Below are 25,564 nucleotides of genomic sequence, written 5' to 3'. Positions count from 1 at the left end.
CTTTTTAGTTCAATGGAACATTTCGTTTTGAACAGTGAACTAACGTCAGCTAACGGAGGTATCAACATGGACTACTAGACTTGCTGGAGCATTTGTTGATATCAGGAGCTATCAGTAGCTAGCCGGCTAAATACCGTTAGACAATGCCTACTAAAAGTGAATAGTTGACTGGGTAATTTTGTTTAAACAGTAACGATAGCTAGGTAGCTAACGTTAGCTCAGGTCGAATGCACTATAGACTCGAGCAGAGGAGCCGCCTCTCAGTCCTCTGTGTTTACAAACTGTACACGGGTGCGGGCGGGGCAAGGGAGCAGCGGCAGTTTGCAGGTCCTGTGTGTCTGAGACAGACAGCGAGTGAGATCTCCGCTTGATCGGTTTCCGCGATCTGCGAATATGACTCATCGGAATTCACCGATCACATATTTATACTGATTATCGGCCGATAACGATCGGTGGCCGATCGATCGGGGCATCCCTAGTAACAATGTTTTAAACTGTTTATTAGCAACTCCGAGCTTCCAGACCACACTGTAAAGATGTGTTAAACCCATATTGTATGCTGGGTATCTTTGAAATTCATATCTGATATATTTTTTACCCACCGCGAGCCCCCCGTCCACGCTTGGTACCTTATTATGACACTGGTTGCGGTCTACGTGAGAGTGACTGCGGTACAGCCCTGCCCCAGGCTACACGCAGTCACGAAAGGGGCTAAGCGCTGCTCTGCTTTCACAACCACGGACTGGGCGGATATCATATGACTCGCGGAGTTGCTACAGGGTTTTTCAAAATAAGAGTATCATATGAACCAAACATTGCTAGCTGCCGGAGCCCAGATATTATGACTGCGCTTGGGGCGGAAATGAGACCCGCACAGGATTTTCAAAATAAGAGTATCGATATGAACTACTCGCCAGGTGGCGGGCAGACCTCACATTTTTACTCGCCAAACCTTAAATCTACACGCATTTGGCGCTTGGCCGTGGTTATTTTGTTCCCTGGCTGAAAAGCTAGCTAGTTGGAACAACATCCGCTTTAACGTTACATCAAATCAGATGATCGCCTGTCCTTTCTTTATCGGATTTAAGCCAAGTAGCTACTGACTAGCGTTAGCTGACTAACGTTATCAAATGTCAATGTGAAAACCTTGCAGGGAAGACAAGCTAGGTCAGCTAGCTTAGCTTGATAATGGTACCTTGGCTTAAGTTTGGGCTATTCATAATCCAGAAATAATGGCTGCAGACCTGCAAGCAATGTACAGCAAGTTCCAAGTGTGAAAGGATAAGAGTCTGAGGCGGAGTCTCAAAAGAGAATGTTGAATATTTATTGTGGTTCAAAATTCACAACATACACCCATCTCGTTACTAGCTAACTGAACCGGTGCCTTCATACCCAAAGCTTAGGTATCGGAATCGGATCGGGAAGGAAAAAATGGTATCGGATAGGGATGCCCCTATCACGTTTTTTGCCACCGATACCGATCACTGATCGTTGTGAGCCATATCGGCCGATACCGATCAGATACCGATCGTTTTTGATTAAAAAAAATTTAAATTAATTTTATATATTTTTTTAATAAAATATATATATTATATAATTAGACTTGTACTTGTATTATCTGCGAGACATCGCCACCACGCAACAAGCTCCACTGTCTGTGTGTACTCTAGTAGCCTCCAGCTACAGCCAGGATTCTCCGGAGCTGCAGCTGGACCTATACTCGAGTAGCCTCGAGATACGGCCAGGATTCTCCTGCGCTGCAGCTGAACCCTATTGGTATAACGTCACTGTGCTCAGAAAGCCCTCAGCTCGAATACGCATCGAATCAGTGTTATAAGACATTGATATCAGGAGCTATCTGTAGCTACTGCTAGCCGGATATATAACGTTAATACAACGCCTCAGTGAATTATTTAGTTCAATGGGACATTTCGTTTTGAACAGTGAACTAACTTGCGCTAACGCGAGCTAACGGGTATCATACACATCTCTACTATACTTGCTGGAGCGTTTGTTGATGTCAGGGAGCTATCGGTAGCTGGCCGGCTAGATACCGTTCGGTTAGACAATGCCTCATGTATTAAACTAAAAGTGAATAGTTGACTCGGTCATTTTGTAATGGTAGCTAAGCTAACGTTAGCTCAGGGAGACGCCGTCCTCCCGTGTCCCGTCTCACTAGAGTAGACCCGTGTTTACATGCGTGCAGGAGGGGCTGGAGGGATGAGCAGACGCCGCAGCCCCCGGTGTCTGAGACTGAACTCAGCGACAGCGAGTGAGATCGGGTTTGACGATCGGCGAAAATAAAGCATTATCACCAATCACTGATCGCATATTTATACTGATTTATCGGCCGATAACTATCGGTGGCCGATCTAGACTAGAGCTAGACTCCAGTCATGAGTCACGGTGCACATGTGCGGTGGTTTGTCCACCAAAAAAGCGCCAAAAGATAGAAAATAAACTAGCAGACCCTGCTTCTCTGCTGGCTGTGGCTCCAGGGGAGTTGAACAGTTGTGTCAGATCAGTCTTGATTTTCAGACTGCTCTATCTGTAATCATGACCACAGCTCTAAGCAGAAGTGGTAGTAGAAGAAATGTAGGCTATGTATTGATAAATCATAATAAAATGCACATTGTAATTTGAATAACTTTGAGGTGCATTGTTTCGTACGTGGAACTATTTTAAAGGGGAACTATTTTACCGTTTCTTTCACTATTTGGACAATTTTACACAATTCCTGTGAGTCTATGGAACACATCTGTAAGGTTTTTCTCAAAAAAATTCATGACAGTCACCAACTAACGTTACATCCAGCCTGTTTGAAAATACTAGAATCCAACATAGTCTGGTGAAAACGCACCTTATGTTATGGATGGATCATCACCGTTTGTCCTCTTTCTCTTCATAATAATATTCAATAGTTCGCTCTAGGCAATCGCCATTGTAGGCGATCGCCCAGCTGTAGTCTGGACTCTGGGGAGCTCTCAACTCGGCGACAAATAATGCCTCGACCGGTGTTGTGCCGAATCCGACTCCCCCTCGCGCGAACACGCATACACTTATCAAGATTTCTGTTGAGTCCAATGTAGTCTAGTGAAAACGCACGTTATCATCCATAAGTGTGATTTGTTTTGTCCTCTTCTAATAGTCTCCACAAGTCGCGATTGCCATAGCTCACAAACTTGGCCCATTGATGACGGATCACGACATCATCAGGGAATGAATGCAAGGACGTATTCGCTGCTTGGCAGTCAGGAACAGCACAACATATCTTGCCCGTTTTGCTCATAACGTTTTTAAATGCTAACCCAATGCTAACTCACTGTTAAACTTCATTTTCACGCATTTGTTTCTCCCTTTTAGGATGAAGACTTCACTGGATTTGGGACCACTACACTTCATTCGCAGGAAGTTCCAAGTAGTCCTCCACAGCCAACATCAGTCAACCAAGGAAAGCCTCCACCTGCTCCAGACCTTTCTCCGGGAGCAAAGCCTTTGATAGGAAAAATTGTCCCAAGGGGTTCTAAGCAGGCTCTCATAGGCAAAATTGTACAGAGGACCCATACACGGGCCCAGGGTATTGCAGATAGTCCAGAAAAAGGCACAGCAAAACCCAGGATAGCCATTAAACTGCCTCTGCAACAGATAGCTGCCAGTCCAGGGGTCAAGCAGGGGCAGCAGGCCACAGGGGCACATACCTGTACAAAACCAGGGGACTCCATCCGAAGGACACTAGATATTGTTGACACTCCTTCAGTAGCTACTAGGAAGGGCAATAGGCGACACCAAACAGCCGAGGGCTCAGTCTTATCCAGCAGCACCAAGCAAGTTAAACAGGTATGTGGCGTGGCAGTGGTCAAAGGCAAAGTCTCCAGGGTTAAAGAGCCCGGTGAGGTGTCTGAGGACTTGGAGGCACCGCAAGCTCAGCCACTGTGGTCTGTAAAGAGCACAAGGGGGTCCCAGCATGGGAACAACACAGGTGATACTTCTCAAGACTCCGCTCTCTCCCTGGGAGCTTTTCGTAAGCAGCAGAATAGGGAAGTGTCCAAGGATATGGGTGCTTCTAAGGCTGAGACGGGACGAGAGTCAACAACGCCTCTAAAGGCCACGGCAGGAGAATCCCCCACAAAAAGAACATCATTTAAAACACCGCGCAAGGGTATTGTGCGGCGTAGGAGGAAGCCTTTCAATAAGGTTAAAACTAAGCATTCTAAGGTTGGTCAAAAAAGTCCCAAACTTGTCCGTAAAAAACGCGCCAGGTCTACCTTTTACACTTATTTACCAGAGTTTATTCCAGCCGCACCAAACCAGGAAGGAGAGGGGCCACATTTGCAAGGTCAGAACACTGTTAAGTCAGAAGGTGAGCCTGGTTCATCCACTGGACCAGTCCAGCTGAGCTCCAATGACACCCCCACGCCTGTAGTTAGTGGTAGGTCTTCCCGGGTCATCAAGGCCCCCAAGAGGTTCCTGGATGATGACTTTGCAAAAGGCTCTCCATCTCAGATGCGTAGGAGCCAAGATAAGGAGGGGGCCAGTCAGAAAGTATCATGTGATGGCAGCTTGTTGGAATCGGATCTCAAATCGATATGTAGCGACGACAAGCCAACTGCTCAGAAGACCGGCTCCTTGAAGAAGACCTTGTCGAAGTCCAGTCCAGCCTCCAGCCACCTGGACGTCTATCAGAAACTCAAAAAGTTGACCTCCAAATTGGCAGAGAAGAAGAAGGGCCAGTCTGATGCTCTAGGTGAAGAGGACATGAGTCAAAGCTCCAGTTTGACTTATCCAGCCAGGAGGAAGAGGAGGTCCAAGCTAACCATGGAGGAGATGGACTGTCCTGGTGTGGTGAGGAAGCTAGCCGTGTTGATCAACTCCGCCGCTGCATCATCAAAAGAAGTGGGATTGGATGACGTGGAAATTAAAAGTAAGTATTCATATTAATCAAGTCACTCACATTTAATCTATTGTCCAATGTCCATCCATTTTTGTGTCTGTGGAGCTGCCGCGGTATTGATGTTTTCCTTACCGCACAAATTTGCAAAATATTTCCTACCGCCGCGGTTATTACCGCACGCTAGGGCTGCACGATTAATAGTTTTTTAATCGAAATCGCGATTTGGAATGATGCAATTATCAAATCGCCAAGCCTGCAATTCATTTTTTTTTTTTTTTTTTTTATATAATTTAACCAGGAAGTCCCATTGAGATACAAGATCTCCTTTGCAAGGTAGACCTGGCCAAGATGACAGCAATAAAATGTGCGATACATCACACAAGAACATAATAAATGTGTATACAATCCATCACATGTAAACACAAAGCAGAATAGTCTACATCAGTGGTCACCAACCTTTTTAAGCCCAAGATCACGTTTTTTTTTTTGGTGAAGGCTAGATCTACCTATTGAAGCGTTGAAAGAAAAAGACAGCCAAGATTGTACTTTAAACTAAATTACTTTTATTTGCCTGTATTCTAATTACATGCAATGCTTTGGTCCAACATTAAAACGTCAAAGTAGAACTATTATGAACTATTATGTACTTTCTCAGTCAGTGCTAAGTGCAGTCATCTTATGCAGCATCACTTTTCACATCAAAACAAAAGTAGAACTGTAATGTGGACTTGTTTCTCATATTATTAACATTGACAAACATATTTACAATTAGCATTTTATAAAGTAGAACTGTAATGTGTACTTTCTCAGTCAGTGCTAAGTGCAGTCAGTGCTAAGTGCAGCATCAGTTTTCACATCAGAACAAAAGTAGAACTGTAATGTGGACTTTCTCATATTATTAACATTGACAAACATATTTACAATTAGCATTTTATAAAGTAGAACTGTAATGTGTACTTTCTCAGTCAGTGCTAAGTGCAGCATCACTTTTCACATCAAAACAAAAGTAGAACTGTAATGTTTACTTTCTCAGTCAGTGCTAAGTGCAGTCAGTGCTAAGTGCAGTCAGTGCTAAGTGAAGCATCATTTTCACATCAAAACAAAAGTAGAACTGTATGTGTACTTTCTCAGTCAGTGCTAAGTGCAGCATCACTTTTCACATCAAAACAAAAGTAGAACTGTAATGTGGACTCAGGGTAAGAATTTTTTTTTTTTTTTTTAATTTTAAATTTTCATGGAAAGATCTACAGGGACAGTCTCAAAGATCGACCAGTCGATCAAGATCGACGGGTTGGTGACCACTGGTCTACATGATAGTAAAAGTGTATAATACAGGGTAATACAGTAATTTTGCAGTTGGGACCCGACTACAGAAAGCAGCAACATTCTTCTTGTAATTTTTTTTTTAAATATGTTATAATCGCATCGCAAATCGCAATTGCAATATCTGTCAGAATAATCGCAATTAGATTATTTCCCATGCATTTTTTTTTAGTAGTCTACTCTTTATAGCATATAGCCTGCCTCTAGTCTAAATGTCTATCTTTAGAGGATGACTTTGCAGCATGAATATTGTTTGGGATTTGGCAAGCACGCACGCATTAGTTATTGAAAGTGAAACACGGATTCGAAGTTTCCCCTCTGGTCGTGCGCCGTTCACTCGGTGTCGCGGGCAGGGGTGGTTACCCCCCCGACCCTTTCTTATTATTATTACTATAAAGTTACTACTTTATAATAAAGGCATTCGTTTTGTGGCATTAACATTATATAGTTATATGTTCAATAACATCAGCGTATTTACCGGACCATAGCAAGGCAAGCAATACTCAATTCATATCTCAGTTCCTTTCTTTGCTCAGAGCGTGCTGAGTTGTCCCATTCTGCGGTCTGTTAATAAAGTTTTCAATCAGACAAGTGTATAGAACGAAGGGCTTTTATTATAACATTCGTTGCAGACAGTAAAATCATTATGTCTCGTTTAGTACTCCTGAGGAGCGATGGTAGTCCACTCCGGCGGGGAGCTAAAGCTAACGTTATTAGCCGTATTGTGATGAGCTCTGATCAATGGCTGACATTCAGGATGTAAAAAACTGCAGGACGCTCCAACGTGCGACGCGTCTCTCTTCTGACCAATCTGTGGTCTGCAATGTTTCACGTGACTTTTCTGGTACCCAATCGGGTCGCTTGGAACCTCGATAGAGGAGTAGGGTATATCTGCAGAGCCGCAAGCCCAACGAGAGGAGGGTACTTTATTATTATTATTATAAAAAACAGCGGTGATGCGGTATTCAGCCTACTCTGCGGTGGCCGTGATGTAACGGCGATACCGCGGTAATGCGGTAATCGCAGCAGCTCTGTGCACTGTAGTGCAGTGTCGTGATTCTTCATATGTTGCTACTGTCATGGCAGAGAGATTGTATCATTCCTGTTTAGGGCTGGGCCGTATTCTGAAAATGTACTGATACTGACTATGAATCTCTCACAGACCTAATCTTGTCCACATTGGTATGTTGGCAGGGACCGAAACTAAAGCCCGCCGCCCGCCAGGGGCGCTCAGTTTTTACCTTTGGCGCTTGACACTTAGAGGGCTGCCCGCCGTGTGGCGTGTAGACGTGTAGTTCATAACGATACTCTTATTTTGATTGTGCGAGTACAGATTATAGCCTCTCTCGTCTTTTTTTTCTCCGCCGCAAGATCGTTAAAAAACTACAAGTCCCACATTGCACTCAAGTCAACGGTCCAATCACAGTAGAGTGACGTGACTGGTTTCATGAGAAAGAAAGCAAATGACCAATCGGAAGCTCTCATTTGGCTTGTTTACTTCCTGAAACGCCACCATTGCGATATGCGGGCAGTCTGCTCTAGTCTATATCGGACCTCCATGAGCTACCGTTACTGTTTAAACAATGACCCAGTCAACTATTCACTTTTAGTTTAATACATGACGAGGCATTGTCTAACGGTATCTAGCTGGCTAGCTACTGATAGCTGCTGATATCAACAAATGCTCCAGCAATAGTCGACTCGAGTGCATAAGGCCTAACAAAAATAATGGTTGGTTTCAGGTTGCCGACCGACCCTGCCGATTTAGGTGCGACCCAATATATTTTATGAGTTTTTAAAAAAAATTATATATTAAAAAAAAAAAAAAAAAAAAAAATCAGATTTTTTTTTTTTTTTTAGAATAAAGTTTCATAGAAATCTTAGTCAAACATTTAGTATTATGGATATTAAACATGCTGGCAGAGTACATGCATCCATGTTGTTGTGAACATTTTAATTAAATAAAGAAATTCCCTATCCATAGTCGCCGTGGGAAAGAATAAAATAAAAAAATAAAATAAAATAAATTCCCTACCTACCCATGGCCAAACTGACAACCAACCTGAAACCAACTATTATTTTTGTTAGGCCTAATACCTCCGTTCCCTCGTTAGCTAGCTCACGTTAGCTAGCTCACATTAGATCTATCTGTCCCAGTAAACTAAATTGTCTTAACGTTATCTACCGGGCTAGCAGTAGCTACAGATAGCTCCTGATATCAATGTCTTGTAACATTGATTGAATGCGTATTCTAGCTGAGGGCATGTTGAATGTGATTTGACAAAAGAACCGTAACGTTATCAATAGGGTCCAGCTGCATCGCCGGAGAATCCTTGCATGCTGAATGTAGGGTCTAGCTGAATATAGGGTCTAGCTGCAGGGCCGGAGAATCCTTGCTGGAGCTGGAGGCTACTCAAGTATACACAGACAGTGGAGCTGTTTGCAGATAGCGAGCATTTTGACTTATTGCGTGGTGGCGATGTCTCTCAGATAATACAACTACAAGTATGATTATATACTATATATTTTATTACATTTTTTTTTATATAAAATATATATATATTTTTTTTAATCAAAAAAAATTTGGCAGGTAAGAAATATGCTTGGCGGGTAGATTCTTCCCATCTACCCGCCACTGGCCGGTGAGTCAAAAAGTTAATTTCGCTCCCTGTATGTTGGGCATGCAAAGTTCATGTTGATAATATGTTTAACATCTTAACTCAATCTCCGCCAACCACGTATATATACGTGTTTGCTCGCCATGCGTTGAACGGCAATCACGTATAATATATATACGTTATTAGATCGTTTGATCTTTTTCCTTTGATCCCCGCACTACAGACTTGCCCAAAGCGATCTGAATCAATTTGGCACAGCCACATACGCTTGAACTGCAATGTCGATCGAATATCACCAGATGGCAGTATCGTCTACCATTTGAACTCTGATAGGAAGGCAGCATTATTGTCATTGAATGCATCGAGGCATCGAGACTGGCTCTGTGGGGGAGGAGCTCTCCCAAAGCAATCGCAAAAGCAGACACGCTCGCCTCAACCTACATTACATATAAACTTGTAATCGCGATCGCAGATGGGATCATTGGAATTATTCTTTTTGGAGTACCTTCTGGCTAAGGTAAGAACCCCCTATGTCTATTTTACCGAACATGGAACATGTTTATGTAACGATTGCAGTGGCTTGCTGTACCGGTCATAAGTGAGGCTTTTTCTAACAATCGGATTTTCGGGGTAAGACTCCCGATCCGATCCCGATCATGTGATTTTGAGTATCTACCGATACCGATCTTTCCCGATCCGATCTTAAAAAAATATATATATATTTAATAATTTTGTATTTATTTTTTAAAGAATTTTCTCCCATCCCAATTTCGCCTCACCAATTCTTCCTTCAATTCTCGCCTCCCCTGTCTCGAACGTTGCTAGACTATGCCTCCCACTGGTCGGCTGCAGTGAGGACCAAGCCTTACTTGCATCACGTCATTCAAGCGAGGCATTGCAACCGGAGTAATCTAAAAACTAAATGATGATATGCAATTTAAAACCAAAACTAAGGCCTCAGTATGAGTTTAAGACGTGCACATGGTCATCTTTGTTGAAAAAAATCACGTGATCGGATCGGGACATCCCTAACCCAAACCATACTCATTCAAAACGGTATAAAACGGAAATGTACGGATGAAAAAACAATCTGTTTTTTGCTTGTTGACCATAAGCAACTCACTGACAGTCGACTGTGTTATTAGATCCATAGCTATAATATAAAATATAGTTTTAGGACTCGCAAGTCTGGCATTCTAAAACTATATCCATTGAATAAAGACCTGGCACTGAAGGGGGATCAGCGCCCCCTGCTGCTGGCGGTCAATGTGTTAACAGAGAAAAGTGCATTTTTTTTTTACTTGAACTTGAGAACTGCATACTTTCTTTGCAAAGCTTATCTTTATACATATAGCACATGCATGAGCCTGGTCTCTTTTGAAAGATAACATTCTGAAGTTACTAATGCAAAAAAGGAAAATCACTTTTAGTGCTAATAAAATAGAGTAACAGAGGTCTGAACTTGACCTCATCTGGTCTTTCCAAAGACCCAAGAGATGGGACCGTAATAATAATATGCATATTACACACAAGAGAGAAAGGGGGAATGGCTTATAGCAGACTTAATGATTTTAGTATATTACAGCTAATGAAGTTAAATATTTATGATCAACTATCCAGTTTGTTTTTATAGTGTAACGTTTGGCTACTTAAAAATTATCACTGTTGTTGTAGTTTCACAAAACAAAACTTAAGTTATCTCGCCCAGAGTATTTCTCTGTGAAAATTAAAACTGACCTTGCCCAGAGTATTTCTGAGTTGTTTTGGGACCAGCTTAGTTAACATCAGCAGCTAACGTTAGTTTAGTTTTCACTGTGACTTGGTAAGGATGCAAAGCACATTAGACACATTGGACCATTGCTCAGAGTTTTTACTGCACATAGACACTGCAACTCGTGAGAGGGGCTGTCGAACACAGGGCTGTCGAGCGCAGGCCTGAATAGATGTCATTAGGGCTGCAACTAATGACTATTTTGGTAGTCGACTAATCTGTCGATAATTTTTTCGATTAGTCGACTAAGGCCCCGTTTAGACGGAAACGCTAGCAGGTGAATCCGCAAAAATATTTTTTCCGATGTGCCTTTCGTTTATACGGAAACGGCGTTTTTACGGGGTGAACCCGTAAAAAAGTGAGACCACCTTCCAGGGTGGAATTCCTAGAAACGGTAAACCTTTGCGCTCTCGTCTAAACTGTCAAACCGCATAAAACGATGACGAACGGGTCGTCAAGGCTCTCGTCGCGCCTACTGCTTACATCACAGGCATGCACCAGTAGCCTAGAAGCGTAAACAAAGCATGTCTGATTCTATCCATGGCGATCACCTGAAGGCTACATTGGCAGTACTTTTAAATACACAAGAATCTGTCCCGCGGCTATCACAACTATTATGACTGGACCCACTGTCTGTGAGTGACTCTGCTTTGGTCCAATCACATTCCCCACCCACACTCTGCGAGTCAGAGGCAGAGTAGGGCGGGTCTTCACAGCACGTCATGTGACATGCGCCAATCGTGTGACAGCAGGGCTCCGTTGTCTCGAGTTGTTACAGCCTCGTCTGCACGGAGAATTCCACCCCAAAACGCTCGTCTAAACGCAAAATTAAAAGTGAAACCACAAGACGACTTTTGCGGTTTCTGTTCAGACTTCCATCCCAAAACGCTCGTCTAAACGTAGCCTAATAGAAAAACAATTATATTTAAAAAAAAATATATACTTTTTTTTTCTTTTTCTTTTCACTACCTATCTTTGTGAAAGTGGCTTCTCAGCTCTGGTCCAGCTGAAGACAGAGCAGAGGAACAGATTGGACATTGAGCATGACCTCAGAGTTGCTTTGAGACTCTTGTCAGGACCAAACAACATCCCCAGTTATCCCATTAGTTCCCCCAAATTTACTGTCGGTCTGTTATGTTAAGCTAAGACGTCTTCAGCTGGCTGGACCAGAGCTGAGAAGCCACTTTCACAAAGATAGGTAGTGCAAAAAAAAATTATAATATTTTTTTTTATTTTTTTTAATGACGCAACAATATCTCGTAGAAGATTTTTCATAATCACTAATCGTTGCAGCCCTAGATGTCATAGTTTCTCAAATTGAAGGTCCGCGTTGGTCTGTGTGCATTATGAAATGAGTCAATTACGCGTCATTCAGATTATTTTCTACCTGGGTGGGTCTAAATCTACCTGCTCTCAAGATACCGAAATGTGGCACCGATTGATCTAACGTGAATCGGTATTTGGTAGTACCGATGTAATTCGGTCGGTACCCTTAAGTTAGAAGTACCAAGTTCAGTACCCAACCCTACTATCAATTAATGACGCATGATTTATGTCCTCAGAAAAATATGGAGTTGAACCCATAGGTGCCTGTGGTAGCATGCTGATGGAGGGGAGCGGGCCCAGCCAACGTATCGGCCTCACTGGAGCCAATAAGAGGATGCTCCATTTGCTCAAGAGAGCCAAGGTCCAACTTATAAAGATCGATCAGCAGAAACAGTTGAAGTCGTCTCAGGTGAGAGTTCTTGATGAACACGGTAAAATAAAAACAGATTCAATATTGCAGTGTTTTGCTTCACTGAATCCCTTGGTAGTGGAGCTAGAGAATAATTCAATAATTATTGTATAGCCAGCTGTTTTTCAATGGGATCATATCACGCTGAAATTATGATTGAGTGGTATACAATTTTGTTGTCTAAATGAATAGTAACAAGTAAATGACAACAATTTCTCACAGAATGAGATCTGAAATATTTCCTATTTAAAGGGGACATCTTTTAGTCATTTTCAAGTTAATATAGGTCTTTGAGGTGCTTAAAACTGTTAAACAGTAATTCGGCATTATTCTATTCTGTTTAGAGCGATAAGCTGCACTGTTGTTCCACCTAGACTAATTACATCAACACTGTGATACTGTAAATATACATATACTATACAAATAAAGTTATTATTAAAAAACACTCAGATTATGCATTGTAGCAGCCTCTATACATCTCTGTTTCAGTTCTGTTTTAGCCTCTATACCTCTGTTTCAGTCCTGTTTCAGCCTCTATACCCCTGTTTCAGCCTCTATACCTCTGTTTCAGTCCTGTTTCAGCCTCTCAATGGGCTTTTTCTGTGCCAGTAACGAGCGAGCTGCCTTTATCGTACAAATATGATCATTTTCAAATTACTTTGTAAGATTGGTAATTATATGCTAACATATTGGTATGTAATGGCCTTGTGCTAAATGGGTAAGTTCAGAAATGTGGACGCCTAGCCCCATTTTCTACTTACCAATGGTGTTGTCGGTTGTCCTTTCTCAGCTCAATCCATCCTGTTTCTTATACTAGAATATTCGTAGTTGTGGCTGCAAAAGTAATGCCAAATCAATGGGGCCAAGCTCCAGTCTGTACAAGCTCTGGGGGGTAAAAAAACAAATTGACCTACTTAAAGTAGGCATCAGTGTTTACTGACTGGCGTGTGGCCCCATTGACTTTGCATTCGTTTTGTGGATAACTAGCTGGAGCTGCAGGTGTCCACCATGAAGCTTGGTCTCTACCAACATAATTGGTAAGTAGGAAATGGGGCTAGGGATCCAAAATTCTGAGCTTACTTTTTTTAATCCTGTATTTCTTACTGTATCCGGAACAATGCAGGTGGGTTCCAGAGAGTTAGGGGTGACGGCAAGTGGGAGGAGGAAAAGGAGAGTCAGAGTGCCGGCCAGATATGCTGAACCTCAGGTAACCTTGAGTGTCTTGTGTTTAATTGTCTGTGTTTGGCTAGTAATCACATTCTTTGTGTTGTATTCAGTCAGGCATTCGTTACACCCACATGCGAAGGGCAAGTGGGCATTGTTTAGCGACGGCTCAATACCACTCTTTGGCTGGTGCGTCGGGGCCAGCACTACATTATGCGCTTTTAGATGCAAACCTAATGTGCGTGCGATCGAAGTATCGTAGTCCTCCAACTAGAGCTGCCCACAATCACGTCACGCCAACCCCCCCCCCCCCCATTTATTTAGGACCTATTGTTTATGTTCCGATTGTTATGTGATCTGAAATGAATGTCATGCTATTTAGTAAGTAATAATAATTATTATAATTGTGTAGCCTATTTTCTTCACGCCGTGTGTTCGAAAGTCTCTCACAGTTATGAATTTAACATTCTGATCGGAGAATGTGCGCCCTAGGGCTGACCTTCGAAGCTTTTTTTGGCCGTCGAAGCTTCGGGGCCGAGATTCGATTATAATTCGAAGGTTCGGAATTACAAATGTTTATAATTTTTTTAAACTAATGTTGTGGGACTTGTACAGCACTTTGGTCAACTTTGTTGTTTTTAAATGTGCTCTAAATAAAGTGGATTGGATTATTAATTAAATTAATAATTAGTCAGGACTGGGAGTTGCGCTGCCTTGGCGGCTGCTCTCCGTTACACAGCCAACAACATTACATTACATAATTATGTTGCAACCTTCGTCTATAAAACAAACAATTATATAAATATTTATATGTAGTTAATACAAAGGCACCGCGCAGGTGATTGATTAAATGAAAATTGTATTAACAGATTGCAGAATGGTTACAATACAGTACGGCTCAATACACACAATCGTTAACACATTCCTGGCTAGCCATTAGATGGGCCCCACTCTAGGAAAGCCTTTCCATTAAATCAAATCAAATCAAATTTATTTATAAGGCCCGACAACACACGTTAATGTCCCCATGGGCCGTACAGGTCTTCTTTAAACAAGTCAAGAAGAAAACATAACAATAAGTCAAGAACAGAACAAGAACACCATAAGGTCCAAACATTTTTAGATGAATGCAAAAAAAAAATTTAAGAATGCAAGCACTCCCAGACATACCCCACGCGAAGGTAAGGAAAAACTCACTAAAACCTAACAATAGGGAAAAAAGCTCCACAGGCAGTGTGGAGGAGAGAAACCTTAGAAGGGCCATTCAAGGGGGGATCTCCCTTCTTAGATGTTGGTGATAGTAGTGTTGCAGACGGACAGTTGGTAAGCATGCACTCATGTGTGTAGTGAAACACAGATGAGTGCATGCAATAGCAACTGAACATTTTGAAAGATTAAAGATAAAGCTAAAAGCGATAGCAACTGAACATTTTGAAAGATTAAAGATAGAGCTGATAGCGGATCTATTTGAGGCACAGGGGCGGCGCAAAGAGGGTCACGTCCTCCCCGTCTTAGTCACAGGACATTCAACACTCCGGTCATTGCTCAGGGACAGCCGGAGACAGGGAGATAGGGGGCGGCGCAGAGAGGGTCGCGAACTCCCCGACATCATCGCGGGACGTCCGGCACTCCGGTCACCACTACGAGACATCCGGAGACAGGGGGGCACGCAGAGGGGGTCGCAACCTCCCGGCCTTCATCACGGGATGTCCGACACTCCGGTCAGCACTCCAGGACAGCAAGTCATAGGGGGACAGGGAGACGGGACAGGCGTTAGACAGCTCATGTGATTGTAGTGGGCGGACATAGCAATAGATACAAGTGGTAAGCATATATGTGAATGGAGTAGATATATGAAGTAAGCATATTATGTGAATAGAATAGAAGTACTTAACCCAGCAATGAAACCGCGTTGACTGTTAATCTGTTAACAGTCTGTTAATACTGTTAATCAGTTGACGGGACCACGGACAGACGACGGTAAATAACTGATCCAAGGCCTCGGAGGTGCATGTAGAGCAGTCACTACAATCTTGGCCAAGACCCCGAGGCATCCATCACCTTAGTCAGCGCCAGGAGACGGGCACTCAGAGAGATGGGGGAGGGAAGGGGGGAGGGAAGGGGGCGGAGGGGGGGGGGGGGGGGGGAGAGTTAGAGAGTTCCCATGTTTGTGGTGCTGCAAAAGAGCAGACATGTAGTACCCTGTAGTGCCATGTAGTACCCCGTAGTGCCATGTAATACCCTGTAGTACCCTGTAGTGTCATGTAGTACCCCGTAGTGCCCTGTAGTACCATGTAGTACCATGTAGTACCCTGTAGTACCCTGTAGTGCCATGTAGTGCCATGTAGTACCATGTAGAGCCATGTAGTACCCTGTAGTGCCATGTAGCACCATGCAGTACCCTGTAGTACCATGCAGCACCCTGTACCCTAACTAAACTACCCAGTAGTACCATGTAGTACCCTAACTAAACTAGACAGATTAATCTAAAGGTCAGTCCCCGACCAGGTGAGATCAGGGTAGGTTGAAGGAGAGAGAGAAAAGATGAGTCTTAAGCAGGGATTTAAAAGCTTCGACAGAGCAGGCGCACCTGATGACGGCAGGTAATTTGTTCCACAGGTAGGGAGCGCGGTAGACAAAGGCTCTGTGGCCGGCGGATTTCTTTTTTAACCCTAGGGATCGATAGAAGCCCCGCATTTTGTGAGCGCAGAGCACGAGCGGGCGAGTATCGGGAGATGAGATCGGATAGATAGAGCGGTGCAAGCCCATTTAAAATTTTGTAGGTGAGGAGTAGCACTTTAAAGTCAGATCGGGCTTGGATAGGAAGCCAGTGTAGGGCGGACAAAACTGGTGTGATGTGATAAAATTTTCTAGTTCTAGTTAGTATCCGTGCAGCCGCATTTTGCACGAGTTGAAGATTTTTGATGCTTGAATTAGGTAGGCCTGAAAAAAGTGCATTACAGTAGTCTAGACGTGATGAGACAAAAGCATGAATCAGGGTTTCAGCATCAGCCAGAGTTAAAATGGGGCGAAATTTTGCGATATTACGAAGATGGAAGAATGCAATTTTGGTGACTTTTTATATGTGCATTAAATGAGAGGGAGGAATAAAAAATGACTCCAAGGTTTTTTATGGTGGAGCTCTGGGATACATGACAGGTATCAAAGTTGAGGGAGATGTCCTGAAACAGGCCTCTGTGGTTTGGGGGGCCAACAATTAACATCTCAGTTTTATCTGCATTAAGGTGTAGAAAGTTTTGCGACATCCATTTTTTGACGGCAAGCAAGCAGGCCTCAAGGTTTTGTAGTTGGGAGGAATCATTTGGCTTAATAGGTATATATAATTGGGTGTCATCAGCGTAAAAATGAAAGTTTAAGCCAAATTTGCGTATGATATTGCCGAGGGGTAGCATGTAAATCGAAAATAGCCAAGGGCCCAGGACAGAGCCTTGTGGGACACCACATTGCACTAGGAGGGTCTCGGATGTTAAATTATTATAGACCACGCAGTGTGTTCTATCAGTTAAATAGGATTTAAACCAAGCTAGTGCGAGACCCCGAATGCCAACATGATTCTCAAGCCGACCTAGAAGAATCGAGTGATCGATAGTGTCAAAGGCTGCACTGAGATCAAGCAATAAGAGCACAGAAGTGAGGTTTGAGTCCAGAGAGAGCAGTAAGTCATTTGTGACTTTGGTAACCGCCGTTTCGGTGGAGTGTAAGGCTCTAAAGCCAGATTGAAATGATTAATTAAGATTATTGTTTGATAAATGGTCAGTAAGTTGCGTTGCGACGATCCGTTCTAACACTTTGGATAGGAATGGAAGATTGGAGATAGGTCTGTAATTTTTCAAGATTAGAGGGTCGAGTTTCGGTTTTTTAAGTAGTGGTTTAATGACGGCTGATTTAAAGGCCAGGGGCACCACGCCAGTAGACAAGGAGGTGTTGAAGATATTGAGTAGGGCAGGGCCTAGAGTTGGGAAGAGTTTTTTGATGAGAGTTGCTGGGAGAGGGTCAAACAGACAGGTTGAGGGTTTAGCCGCGCCAACCAGTTTAGAGAGGGCACTAAGTGAGACGTTTTCAAGGCAGCATAGCGTATGGCTGGAATCAAAGTCGGGGGGAATGCCCGTCAGAGGTTGGGAGGGACTCTGATTGTTGAGTAAAGCAACAATTTCATCTCTAATGAGGTCAATTTTCTTGGTAAAAAATGTCATGAATTCGTTAGCCGAGAACGCATGGTTTAGGGCACTTGGTTGTTTCTGCGTAAGTTTTGCAACTGTGTCAAACAGAAACTTTGAGTTGTTTTTGTTTTCATTTATGAGCCTGGAAAAATATGAGGTTTTGGCAAGTGAGAGTGCCTTTTTGTAGTTACGTAAACTATCATTCCAGGCGAGGCGGAATACTTCGAGTTTGGTCGAACGCCATTTATGTTCAAGTTTGCGACAAGCCTTTTTAAAGGAGCGCGTTTCCTCCGTAAACCAGGGAGTTAGTTTTTGCGGAGCACGTTTAATTTTAGGTTTAAGGGGAGCGACAATGTCGAGCGTGCTACGAAGGGCGGCATTAAGTTTGTCTGTAAAGAGATCAAGGGGGCCAGAGTAAGAGAGGAAGGGAGAGAGGGTGTCTGGTAGGCAGTTGACTAGAATTGGGACAGTTGAGGCGTTAATACGACGGCTCATGTAGGATTCTACACTGTCTGGGCGAGAAACCGTCAGATCAATTTGAAATTTGATGAGGTAGTGGTCTGAGAGAGCAGGAACATAGGGGGAGACGGTCAAATTTGACACAGTGAGACCGTGGGCTAGGACTAGGTCAAGGGTGTTCTCACCACTGTGAGTGGGTTGGTCAACGATTTGAATGAGACCGACAGAGTCAATGATGTCGGTAAAAGCCTTATTTAGGGGATCTAGAGTTTTGTTGGAATGAATGTTAAAATCACCAACAATTAAAATGTTATCTGAGCGCATAACAAGAGATGAAAGTTGAAAATTCATCTAGGAAGAGGGTGTAAGGGCCTGGGGGGCGGTATAGGACAGCCATTACAAAAGATGCAGTGGAGGTAGGAATCAGACCGCCACACTTTCTGCTGGGTGGAGAGGGATGCAACAGGAGCACCTCAAACGAGGAAAACTTACAGTTTGCGTCGGATGTAAAGTTGTGCTTAGAGTCTTAAATTAGAGCAACTCCGCCTCCTTTTTTGGAGGTGCGTGCGATGTGGGAGCTACTAAAATTAGGGGGTGAGGCCTCGTTTAAGGGCAGAAAGTCATTAGGTTTAAGCCATGTCTCAGTGAGGCCCAATAGGTCGAGACTATGGTCTGTTATCAGTTCATTTACCAAAAGAGCTTTGGTTGGCAGAGAGCGGATGTTGATAAGGCCAACCTTCACACACTCTGTATACTTAGCAGCACGGTTTTCAGCCATGCGGGTCGGTTTAATCGCAATTAAGTTGGCATGGTTTATCGCACAAGGACGAGCTGGGTAAAGCGGAGCGTAACGGGATATTCTAGTTTTGATTGGGTATACAGGTTTAAGGGTAGAGATAGAAAGAGAGGAGTGGGGAGCCTGGTGGAGGAGGGACCGAGCAAGAAAGGTATAAGGATTGGCAGGCTCCATCGGTTTAGCATGACTAGCAGGCTCGCTAAGAGCCTGCACCCTGGCATGCTTGTGGGGTGGCTGTCAGCCCGAAGCTATAATCTTGTCTATATTGCGAGATAAGAGAGAGGCGCCTTGCATGTTAGGATGCACGCCGTCCTTTCTCAGCAAGCCAGGGCGCCCCCAGAAAGAGGACCAGTTATCCACGAACCCTAAGCCCTGTTCTTTACAGTATTTTTCATTACAAACGTTCACTGTGCGTCACGTTGTTTGTAGAATCTAAATCTATATTTTATATTATAGCTATGGATCCAAGGTCATTGTCAATTGACAGTATGAACCTTCCGTTCAATATGCCATAAAGAAGAATCGATACACGGTAGTACCGACGTGTTTCGGTCGGGACCCTTAAAAGTACATAATTCGGTACCCACCCCTACTCATAGGAATTATGTTTAATCATCAATGCATGAAGGGGGGGGGGGTCGTTTCTGATTATTGGATTGCCAGTAACGTCATTTGTTATTACCACAACACATGCCGATCAGGGGGATGGGTGTGATAACCTTGCACGATCAAGCTGAAATTGACGTCAGATTGTCCTTACCTGTGGTCGGTGGTATTCCAAAAAGAATATTCCAATTATTTGATCGGCATCTGATCCATCCTATGTCCATCTGGTCCACGACATAACCCACCACAACATATGGACCGGGGGTCCCAAAAACGATTCAATGCGATCGGGTGAAGCCCTAGGTTTCCCATTACTAGAAGAGTCCGTCCGGAGCAGTTTAAACATAGCACCCGGTCTGGAACAGGGTTTACTGCACTCTCGATACTGCCTACTAGCAGGATCTGGCCGGTACTGCACCTTCGGAGTCCCAGTATGCCTTTTTTTTTTTTTTTTTTTTTTTTTAATCTTTTTTTCTCCCATCCCAATGTTAGTCGTATGCCAATTCCCAGTCCCTTCCTGGTCGCTGCGCACTTACCCCCCACAGTCAGATCATCTGGGAGAGTGGAGGCTACCACGTGCTTCCTCCGACACACGTCCAGCCAATCACCGCTTCTTTTCACCTGGCAGCGCGGATTCTCATCGAGAGGGCGTAGCGTGTGGGAGGATCACACTATCCCCCTCAAGTCCTATCCGCGCTTAGCAGGCGCCCCGACCGAACTGTAGGAGTCGCTGTTTACAACGACCCGGACCCACCCCGCCAGCTTCTCCCACCCTCTAATACAGCCAATTGTATTAGTGCAGACGGCCAGCCAAGCTGGTGACAACCCCGGAGCTGTGAGCTGGATTCGAACAGGCGAATCCAGCTCACAGCTCCGGGGTTGGTGACGAACGCAATCTCCGCTCGGCCACCTAACCGCCCCCAGTATGCCTTTTAACGGCAACATACAGGTCCCTGACATTGAATGGGATATTAAAATTGAACGTTATTGGCGCCCAATAACGTATATATATATATATATATATATATATATAAAGAGGTTAACAAGCTAACAGTGACGAGACCTGCAAACTATTTTCAGGACGAGAGAGGAGTAGCAATCAGCACTGTGATGAGAGGAGGCGGGGCTGTTGGGCAGTGTGTGTGCGTAGGCAGTGGTGGAAGAAGTACACAGTTCCTTTACCGTTTTCATCCACTGTTACACTGTGGAATAGGTCTGGCAAATGATGCACAGTCCGTTACTATTATTTGGTTGAAAATATGCCTACGGATTACAACTGATTTAAATAATTATCCTCTCAGGTGGAGAAATGGCCACAGATCCTATCGACAGTCTACAATTACCTAATCGCTAATCATAGTTCATTAAATCTCATTGGACATATCTGCCAAAACGCCTATACTGGGTCCTAGTTTCTAGATGGAAGCACCTCTATGTCACTAACTAACTCACAGCTGTAGTAGCTGCTCACTAACATGAATGTCTGTCGCCAAGTGATGAAGAACTCTGTACTTTTAAGAGAACTGACTGAATTACGTCGGTACTACAGAGTACCGATTCACATCAGAGTTTCGTAAAAGTCAGTCAAAGCTTACCAAAAGCACGAGCAGTGAACTCCAAGCCCACGTGACTGAACTCGAACTGGAAAGAAATGGACTAAGAAACGACGTAAACTCCATGATCAAAACTACTAAAAAGAATTTCATCAATGACAAAACTGAGGAAAACAAAAACAAACCATGTGAACTTTGGAAATTACTCAATAATCAACTAGGCTGCAGTAAAAAACTTAAAACCAGATTCTCAAACATAAACATAAAGACGGACAACACGCTCATCACAGACAAGCTGGATGTAGCCAATTACTTAAACATTTTCTTCACAAACATAGCCACAACACTGGTAAACAAACTACCCTCCCACTCAGGGCATTATGGGGTAGAACACATAGTAGCTTACTACAAAAACCTAGGGGTCCGCAAAGACGACTTCAAGCTGGAAATGGTAACAGATGAGGTACTCAAAAAAACTGAGCGCCCTCCAACCTAACAAGGCCTCAGTGGCCATGACAACATCCCCTCCAAATTCCTCAGAGACTCGGCAGCCGCCATCACCCCAGTCATCACACACATAATAAACCTCTCCATAAAACAGGGACACGTCCCCAAGGACTTCAAAATTGCGAGGGTGGCCCCTCTGCACAAAAAGGGCAGCAAATTAGACCCAGGCAACTACCGCCCTGTTTCTATTCTTACCTCCATCTCGAAAGTCATGGAAAAAATTGTCTACGAACAGGTCGAAAGGTACTTAGCGGAAAAAAAATCTAATCTACGAATTCCAATCTGGCTTCAGAACATCCCACTCCACTGACGCATGCCTTCTCTATTTGTACGACCACATCAAACAAGACGTGGAATGCGGGCAAATACTGCGCCATGGTCATGCTGGACCTACAAAAGGCCTTCAACACTGTCAATCACTCCATTCTGATTGACAAGCTAAAAGCAATTGGTTTTGAAATTGGTCTATCAGTGAGCTGGATGCAATCCTACCTTGAGGGGAAAGAACAGATGGTGGAGGTAAACGGTACCCTATCCCCCCCCCCTCCCAGTGAGCTGTGGTGTTCCACAAGGAAGCATACTAGGACCGCTACTGTTCCTAATTTATGCAAATGCCATGTTGTCAACTTGTGACTGCAACTTGTTCCTGTTTGCGGACGACTCAGCCCTGCTGGTCTCTGACGAGAACAAGTTACAGGTTGAAAAAACCCTCCACTCGGAACTAGGCAAAATCTGCATATGGCTCGCTGATAACAAACTATCATTACACATGGTCAAAACAGAGTCCATTCTCTTCTGTTCAAATAACAAACTCAGCAAAGCCGACGGCTTCTCAGTTACAGTGGGTGACAATATTGTCACAAGGAAAGATGAAATTACTAGGGATGCCCCGATCGATCGGCCACCGATCGTTATCGGCCGATAATCAGTATAAATATGCGATCGGTGATGATGCTTTATTGTCGCCGATCGTCAAAACCGATCGAAAAAAACATGATCCAATTCTGAGCGGAGATCTCACTCGCTGAGTTCTGTCTCAGACACACGGAGAGAGCTGCGGCGTCTGCTCCTCCTCCTCCAGCCCCTCCCGCACCCATGTAAACACTAGTCTAGTCTAGTCTAGTGGGACACTGGGACCTCCGTGAGCTAACGTTAGCTACCGTTACAAAATGACCCAGTCAACTATTCACTTTTAGTTTAATACATGATGAGGCATTGTCTAACGGTATCTAGCCGGCTAGCTACTGATAGCTCCTGATATCAACAAATGCTCCAGCAATAGTCTAGTACAGTGCTTCTCAAACTTTTTCTGTCAGGCCCCCCTTTGGCGGACCAAAATATTTTGGGCCCAACCCCCTCGCTCCAACAAAATAGTCATGAAATGGGCCATGTTTAAATTTATTGAAATAACACCCAGGGCTGTACGCTAAGCTTTTTCACTAGGGGCACACTTGCCCCTAAATGAGAAATTTAGGGGCAAAGAATATTTTTTAGGGGCAAATTTTTAAATAACTATTTTACCATTATAGTAGGGCTGGGCGATATGGCCTCTAAATGATATCGCGATATTTTTTGGCCATATCACGATACACGATATATATCGCAATATTTTGACATTTCCTCTAAAGCACTTAAAAATGCTTGATTTAACCCTTTGATGCATACAGTCACGCCAATATGATGATTATAATAAGTCCCTGCAACATATGTTTGCATTATTAAACCATGAAGATGCTTTAAAAAATAATTGAATGAAAATGTACTAAGAGTAGTCTACTGACACACTAATAAAAAATTTATTTACATCTAAGACCATTTATATAAAAACTTTTGGGTGCCTTTTTTTTGCACAGTACTGTGTTTTCTATCCACTTTAGCCAAACACACACACACACACACACACATATATATATATATATATATATATATATATATATATATATATATACACACTACTGTGAGAAAATAATAATCACACACGCAAAGGGATAATGGCTTATAGCAGACTTAATGATTTTAGAATATTTCAGATAATGAAATTAAATGTTTCATCAACTATCCAGTTAGTATTTATACTGTCTGTAACGTTTGGCTACTTTAAATCATTGAATGTAGAGAGAGCTGTACTGTATTGTACCCATTCTGCAATCTGTTAATAAAGTTTTCAATCAGTCAGAGAGAGAGAGAGGGGGCGAGAACGAATGAGAGAGCCAGCCCCCCCCTCCGGGTTTTGTTCTAGGTTCGCGTTTTGATCGTCTAAGCCAGGGGTTCCCAAACTTTTCAGGCCGGGGCCCAGAAAATAAGGCGTCAGAGAGCCGCGGCCCAATGCACATCGTCTGGCTTTTTTTTTTTTTTTTTTTTGCCATGCGATCGATTTTTTAAGCCAAATATCACTTCAATCCTATTAAGTTAGTTCAAGTTAGTTATTAATTTATATGTGCTATTTATGAGAGGGCTAACTTGTTGCAAAATAATAATGATAATAATAATAGCCTCATTAAAATACTATTGTTGCTTCGGTTGTTTTCAGCGTTTTATGTGCATAATCTGTTATTTAGTTTGAAATGTTCGTTGAAATAAGTAGATTTTTCGTTTTTGTTTATTTATTAAGTTAATATAAAACCATATAGTCACATTTTAGAATACAATAGAATAGAATTTTAGAATACAACTAGAAACACTGCCCTGGCCTGCTTCTAAGTTCAGTGGCCTGACAAAAAAAAAAAAATAAAAAAAAATAAAAAGAATATATTTTTTTTATTTTTTTTTAATCATCTCGCGGCCCACCCGTGGCTGCTCGCGGCCCACCTTTGGGTCGCGACCCCGACTTTGGGAACCACTGGTCTAAGCTGCCGTAGGTGATGACGTCACACTCGAATGTAAACAGGAAACGTTTAACAGACGGAGATGGAAAGTGGATGATATACAGTAACAGAAACGAATAACCAATAAATATGAAGTTATGTTTAAATTTCTGTTGTCAAGCGTTGTCAATATAACCCACCCCCTTTCCTCCCGAATGGAACTAGTGTTGTGGAGTCCGCTTTGACTGGTGTCCAGGGTTAGCAGCAGCTAACGCTAGTTAGCTTAGCATAATCCTAATGGATACCGTGGATAGCAGCTAACGTTAGCCCATTGCTCGTGTCAATCAAATTGCATGTTATTAAAGGTCCGCGCTGGTCTGTCTAATGAAATTACAACCGCAACATTATGCCCTGGTTGTAGGCTAATGTTTTATCCAATTTGTATGGATTAATTTAGGACTGAAATGCGAATGAAGGGTTGCAATCACTACTCGCAAGCTTGCCCCCAGATGATATTTTCCACTCGCACCGGCCAGATTAGGGGGCAATTTGCGACGAGATGATCGCAGTGTACAGCCCTGACACCAATATCGTGACCTTTCAAATTGACAACACCTTCCCTCGCGAGAGCCACCTTGCCTCGCTGTGAAACAGCACTGCAGAATGGTCCGCTCCCATCTCCTCACACAGCGCAGAGAACAGGCGCGCTTTCAGGGGTCGGGTTTTGATGAAATTTACCACGTTTATAACTTCTGTCAAAACCTCATTCAGCTCAGGGCTAAGCTGTCTTGACGCTAGCGCCTCTCTGTGAATTTACAGTGCATCCATTGCGCGTTTGGCGAGACCCCCTTGATGAGCGCCTGTAGCCCCCTCCTTTTCCCTGCCATGGCCTGCGCACCGTCAGAGCAAAAGCCCACACAGTTCTCCCATTTCAGTCCATGTTCTGTCAGGTAACTGTCAATAATTTTGAAGAGCTCATCAGCTGTCGCTCTGTTTTTGACATATTTGTAAAACAGCAGATCTTCACTCAGTGACTGGGAATTTACAAAGCGAACATAGGAAATAAGCAAACCTAACTGCTGCATCATGCTGCATCATGAGATACTTGGTACTCAGCACCACACTCTGAAACTAGCTCTCCAGGTGGTATCAGATG

The 25,564-nt window shown here is 43.4% G+C and overlaps 1 protein-coding gene across 2 annotated transcripts in view; it reads left to right on the top strand.

Moving 5' to 3' along the window:
* The window catches only part of LOC311227688 (histone-lysine N-methyltransferase 2B-like), a 164,691-nt gene that overhangs the window by 12,896 nt on the left and 126,231 nt on the right, over positions 1 to 25,564 (top strand). For both annotated transcript variants that reach the window (XM_084313440.1, XM_084313439.1), the window contains exons 2-4: positions 3,364 to 4,921; positions 12,166 to 12,338; positions 13,462 to 13,545. In XM_084313440.1, coding sequence (XP_084169566.1) covers positions 3,364 to 4,921; positions 12,166 to 12,338; positions 13,462 to 13,545 — 1,815 coding nt within the window. The remainder of the gene's footprint in view (positions 1 to 3,363; positions 4,922 to 12,165; positions 12,339 to 13,461; positions 13,546 to 25,564) is intronic.

The sequence above is a fragment of the Notolepis coatsorum genome, assembly GCF_963971535.1.
Source record: "Notolepis coatsorum genome assembly, chromosome: 4".
NCBI lineage: Eukaryota > Metazoa > Chordata > Actinopteri > Aulopiformes > Paralepididae > Notolepis > Notolepis coatsorum.
This window is presented reverse-complemented; position numbering and strand designations above follow the sequence as displayed.